Raw genomic sequence first — 6169 nt, forward strand, 5'->3', positions numbered from 1 at the left:
GATAGTCATTTTAAGAAGTTCTTTGAGATTCTAAAACAGTTGCATATAAATATATCTCTCATAGATGCCTTCGAGCAAATACCTAACTACACTAAGTTTCTAGGCGTAAGAAGTTAGGAGAACATGAGACGGATGATGATGCTCTAGGAAAGCCATTGCATGTTAAGTGTAAGGACCCAGGTAGTTTTACTATCCCTTGCTCGATAGGTGGTAAAAATCTAAGGAGAGCATTGTGTGACTAAGGTGAAGGGATGTGAATCCCGGAGCGGAAGTGGACTTTCGTTGCTGATTTTCGGGATACAAAATCGAATTTTACACAGGAAAAATACATAGGAAATACAAACCTTTGAAGAACGTTTCTTCAGTAAGTTCCCCTCGAACACCACCACCGGATTTTCTTTGCTATCTTCTTGGGTCTCGGGATCGTGCTTGTGGTAGCACCTTGATAGAAGAGAGGGAGAGTTTGAGAGAATTTTGAGAGAGAATTGTGGGAGTTCTCTTTTCTGTTCTGTAACCTTCTGTTTTTTCATTCCCCAACTCTTGAAGAAGAAGAAGGGTGACGTGGGGTAACTCCCCACGTCACAAAACCTCCCACTCCCCTGCAATTTTGCAGGGGAGTTTAATATTAATAATAATAATATTATGATTAATATTAATACTAAAATATATATATATATATAATAATTAATATATATATAAAATTAATTAATCAAATTAATTAATATAATTAATTATTAATCCAATTAATAATTAATAAATATATATATACATAAATAATTAACACTTAATTATTTATTATAAAATTAGAATCATATTCTAAAACATTTATGTCGTATAACCTATAGTTTTAATGTACATCTTATGCACATTATTTTTAACCTATAGTTTTAATATGAATCTCATTCATATTAATTTTATTTGAATCTCATTCAAATAATATCTCTCATAATATATAGTTTTAATTTACAATTAACTATATATATTTTAATGTATCAATATACATATAATCCCTTAAGTAATTTGAACAATTCAAATTCTTCCAAAAAAAATTTGATCCTCGTTTTACCCGTTATGAGCTAGCAAGGGGACCTAATGGACCTACAGATCCGAAGCTCCAACTATGTAAGATTAATCGGTCAAACTCATTGACCGAGTTAATCTAGATTCGTTAACTACGGGTCATTCCACTAAAGACCCGCAGTTGCACTCCTCTCACTGCAGAATGTTTTCGTGTCCATGGATATACGACCATTAATGACGAGTCAATCCTTCACGAGTGTTCGTAACTCAAGTTCGGTCAAATTACCGTTTTACCCCTGAGTTACATCTTACTCCTTAAACACCACTGCTCCTCTAATGAACAACCCGGTTATGGTCCAACCAATAACCGGAAGTCCCTCTCAGCCAATGAGAGGGTGGGGCCCCTTGTTCAAGTCCCGGAGTCAGCATTTAAGGGAACACTCATCTACTCCCCTAAAGTCGGAGAGGAGTGAATTCCATCTTGTGAAGTTATGTTCCCAGCTCCCCACTCGGTCTCGTCCCCAAAATGGTAGGAATATTGAGTCGGCGACTCAGGCCACTCTCACCCATACAGATCAAAGGACGAGCCCTCACGGGCAGGAGTCCATAACTCACTCAGGATTGAGAATGAGTTGCCTGGTCATCCTAAGAAATAGCAATCTATTAGTTAACGGTGTTACACCTAAAGATTGCCTATTTCGCGGTCTGGTCTTATACAAACTCATTGTACAGGATACCCCCACTCGCATGTCTCCACACGAACGACCTGGATCGAGTCGTCTGTAACCTTTACAGAGTGGGTTGTATCCATAGTGTTGCCAGGATAAGGTACCCAGCCTTATCCATATACTATAGACCCTATAGGTTATTCACGGGATATTATCCATTCATATATCAGGGGTATATCAAATATATATACCCCGTATATTAACTATATACCCAGTATATATATTGTCCCGATTACAACAAAAATAACCTTGGATGATTAGTTTATTGGATTTTGGACAATGCAAAGCTATGATTCAACAACAAATTTATCGAATAAAACTTTATTAAATAGACATTTGTTTTTACAAAATACAAACTACGAGTTTAGGGCAACACACCCAACATAAGGAGCAAATATTAATCTTCTGCCCCTTTCAATACTTAAAGAGTTAGATATAGGAGAAGCACGCCCCACCACCGCAACTTTGAAACCAGCACATAGGTCCATAAAGAATCCAGAAGGGAAAATTGAAGTGCTTGTTAAGGTTGATAAGTTTATTTTTCCTGCTGATTTCATAATTTTGGATTGGAGTTTCTGATTATTCTTGGGAGGACGTTTTTAGCAACTAGAGACACGGTATTTAACATTCGGAAAGGAGAGATCACTATGAAGGTCAATGATGAGCAAGTCACCTTCAATGTCCTTGATGCGATGCGGCTCCCAGATGAAGTCGAGGAATGTTTTGCAATAGGGCAACTTTGGACGAACTGAAGGAGATGATTGTGAAAGACTTAGAAGCAGATTTGGAGGCTGCATAAAAAGAAGCGAAAAATTGAGCATTTCGAGTTTTTGCAGCCAACAATAGCTGATTTAAAAGCCTTGCAACCTTCCAACATTGAACCTCCAGAATTGGAGAAGGAACCCCTACCCTCTCATTTAAAATATGCCTATTTAGATTTAATCAACACTTTGCCGGTTATCATTTCTTCGTATTTGTCTAATGAACATGAATATTTATTTTTGCAGGTTTTGTCTAAGTACAAGATGACTATTGGATGGACCATAGAGGACATACGAGGAATTACCCCAACTTTTTGCATGCACAAAATCATCCTAGAAGAATGAGCCACCAATTCTATCGAGAGCCAAATGAGGCTCAACCCAAAATGAAAGAGGTGGTCAAGAAGGAGGTAATAAAATGGTTAGACTCTGGGGTATACCCCATTTCAGATAGCAGCTGGGTTAGCACGGTTCAATGCATTCCTAAGAATGGTGGTATGACGGTGATTTCCAACGATCACAACGAGTTGATCCCAACAAGGATGGTGACTGGTTGGAGAATGTGCATGGACTACCGTCGCCTAAATAAGGTAACTCGAAAAGAGCATTTTCCAGTTTATTTTATTGATCAAAAGTTTGATCGTATTGCAAGGAATGAGTGCTATTGCTTTCTCGACTGGTATTCTGGTTACAAACAGATTACAATAGCTCCAGAGAACCAAGAAAAGACCACTTTCACGTGTCCCTATGAGACATTTGCGTTCCGGAGGATGTCGTTTGATCTTCGTAACGCTCCCGCCACCTTCTAGAGATGCATGACCGCTATTTTTTCTGACATAGTAGAAAGCACAGTAGAAATATTTATGGATGATTTTTCTGTGTTTGGTGAGTCGTTCAAAGTTTGTTTAGAGAATTTAGAGAATGTTTTAAAAAGGTGTGAAGAGACTAACCTTGTTTTTAATTGGGAGAAGTGCCACTTTATGGTACGTGAAGGTATAGTCTTAGATCACAAAATTTCAGGAAAAGGAATTGAGGTCGATAGGCTAAAATAGACTTGATTGCCAAAGTACCCCCTCGCACTACTGTAAAACATGTTAGAAATACATTAGGACGCGCGGGTTTCTACCGCTGTTTTATACAAGATCTTGCAAAATTTTCTAAATATTTATTTCAGTTGTTAGAGATAGATCGACTCTTGATTTTTTATAAAAATTGTTTGAAAGCTTTTGAGACACTTAAGGATGCACTTAGCTCATCACCCATTATAATTGGACTAGATTGGAACTTGCCATTTTCACCAATGTGTGATGATTTTTTAGTTGGTGCGATGTGGGTCAGTGAAAAGGTAGAGCTCTTCGTCCTATTTATTATGCAAGTAAGACCTTGAATAGTAGTCAGTTAAACTACAATGTGACTAAGAAACAGCTTTTAGCTGTTGTTTTCGCATTTGATAAATTTCATTCATATTTTATTGGGACAAAGGTGATAATTTTACCAGATCACTCTACATTAAAATACATGTTTGCTAAAAAAGAAACCAAACCTAGGTGAATTGGATGGATATTATTGCTACAAGAGTTTGATTTAGAGATAAAATATAGGAAAGGACCAGAAAACCAAGTAGCATATAATTTATCTAGGCCATGGTGTTCTTTGCAGCATGATAGTTGTGAGATTAGAGAGCATTTTGTGGATGAGCATCTGTTAGCTATTTCCTAAGTCCCCTGGTTATGCTGATTTTGCGAACTATCTGGTTAGCAATATAATTCCCAATTACTTAAGTAAGCACCAGATTATTAAGTTCTTTCATGACGTTAGGTTTTATAGATGGGATGAACCTTTCTTGTTTAAGTTGGGACTTGACAATATTCTTCGTAGGTGTATTGCTGAGCATGAACAGAAGGATATTCTGGAGGCATGCTATAAATCACCATATGGCGGACATTTCGCTGGACGTAAAACTGCAGTGAAAGTCCTCCAAAGTGGTTTCTTTTGGCCGTTCCTATTTTGAGATGCTCACATATTCCCTCAAAGTTGTGACCGATGTCAAAGATCAGGCGACTTGACACGGAAACATGAGATGTTTTTAAACCCAATATTGGAAATCGAGTTGTTCGATGTTTGGGGCATCGACATCATGGGTCCATTTCCGCCTTCATTCGGTAAGAATTACATTCTCTTGGTTGTTAACTATGTTTCGAAATGGGTTGAGGCTTTGGTCACCCCGACTAACGATGCCAAGGTAGTTTCTCTCTTCTTACAAAAGTTTATTTTCACTAGATATGGTACACCTAGATGCTTGATTAGTGATGAGGGCACGTACTTGTTAAATAGAGTAGTAAGTAATTTGTTAAAAAAGTATAACATCTGTCATAATATTGCTACTACCTATCACTCTCAAACTAATGGATTAGCATAGATATCCAATAGAGCAATAAAGTCGATTTTGGAAAAGTCTGTAAACGTGAATAGGAAGGACTGGGCTATTAAACTTGATGATGCTTTGTGGGTATATAACTGCTTATAAAACTCTATTAGGAATGTCCCCTAATCACATTATTTTTGGTAATGCAGGTCATCTTCTACTAGAATTAGAACATAGATCTTTTTGGGCAATGCGGAAACTAAATTTTGATTATGTTGGTGCAGGTAAAGCAAGATTGCTACAGGTATTAGTTGGTTTCGTTGCCATAGTCGTCACCCACTCCCACCTTATTTCTTCTGCTTCTTCCTCCTTCCGTAGCAGCCCCTCCGCCTCGATTTATATTGCCAGCCACCCTAGCTCTAGCAACACCCACAGCGACAACAGCATCCCACCGGCACGGCGCGTCGATCAACCCGCAATTCAGCATTTTCTAACGAGTCCCTTCAATGGGAACAACAGACGTCGTCTCCTCCTGATGGTAGCCCCTCCCTCCAGCATCTTCGTTTCTATCAAGCGGTCCACGAAAGCGCAATCAATTTTGCAATGGCGGCAGCTCACGGGCCTGAGCGTTTTCCTCTATAGTAGTCGCGATCCCTCTAGCATTTTCACGGCGCCTCCATTAGCATTCTCTACAGATCAAGCGACCATGACCCTTGACGTCTTTGTGTTTCGTTTCGATGGCAGCAACCCACGAACTCAAGGTTGCAGCAGACTGGCAGTGGCGCGTTCTTATCGAAATCTTACAGTAGCAGCGGCAACATCCAAGAATTGTGGCGTTATCTTCGGCATTGACCCACACCCAAAAAAAGCCCGATTCGATGTTGGTTTGGCATTGACCCACCCCTATTTAGACCCAAATCATTGTTACCCATCGCTTTTCAGCATCGGACCAACATTCCTATGCTAATTCGAACTCGGATTTGGGAGCCCTACCTCCTCGGTGCCGACCCACTCCTAAACCAAAAGGACTAAGTGTGAGTTAGTCGGTAACGACTCAGCTAAACTTGGTTTCGATTAAAGTTAAGTGTTTTTAAATGAACTCTAACCCAAGTTTGCTTGTTTTTGGATTTAGGAACCCCTTCGACAAAGCTTAGTAGCGTGTTAAAACCTTTGTTTTTAAGTAGTTCTTACTTGTGGGGATGTTTGTGCTTTGATGTGTGACTTGTTTTTGTGCTTGTTTGCCTATGGGCATTAGTTGCATGAGTGCTTGCAGTTGACATTAATTTATAAATGTT

The 6169-nt window shown here is 38.9% G+C and overlaps 1 protein-coding gene across 1 annotated transcript; it reads left to right on the forward strand.

Moving 5' to 3' along the window:
• The first annotated feature begins 2850 nt into the window (after positions 1–2850).
• LOC111025296 (uncharacterized) lies at positions 2851–3318 on the forward strand. The gene is made up of 2 exons (XM_022303140.1): positions 2851–3099; positions 3208–3318. The coding sequence occupies exons 1-2, from the start codon at positions 2851–2853 to the stop codon at positions 3316–3318; spliced, it is 360 nt and encodes a 119-aa protein (XP_022158832.1).
• Positions 3319–6169: the final 2851 nt, after the last annotated feature.

Source organism: Momordica charantia (genome assembly GCF_013281855.1).
Source record: "Momordica charantia cultivar OHB3-1 chromosome 10 unlocalized genomic scaffold, Mcharantia_2.0 BLBB01000010.1, whole genome shotgun sequence".
Lineage (NCBI taxonomy): Eukaryota > Viridiplantae > Streptophyta > Magnoliopsida > Cucurbitales > Cucurbitaceae > Momordica > Momordica charantia.

Bases quoted from the DNA above. Each gene is read 5' to 3' on its own strand.
- LOC111025296 (XM_022303140.1), top strand. From the start codon at position 2,851: ATGAGCCACCAATTCTATCGAGAGCCAAATGAGGCTCAACCCAAAATG. The intron at 3,100-3,207 runs GTAACTCGAAAA...GGTTACAAACAG, and splicing joins ACTACCGTCGCCTAAATAAG to ATTACAATAGCTCCAGAGAA.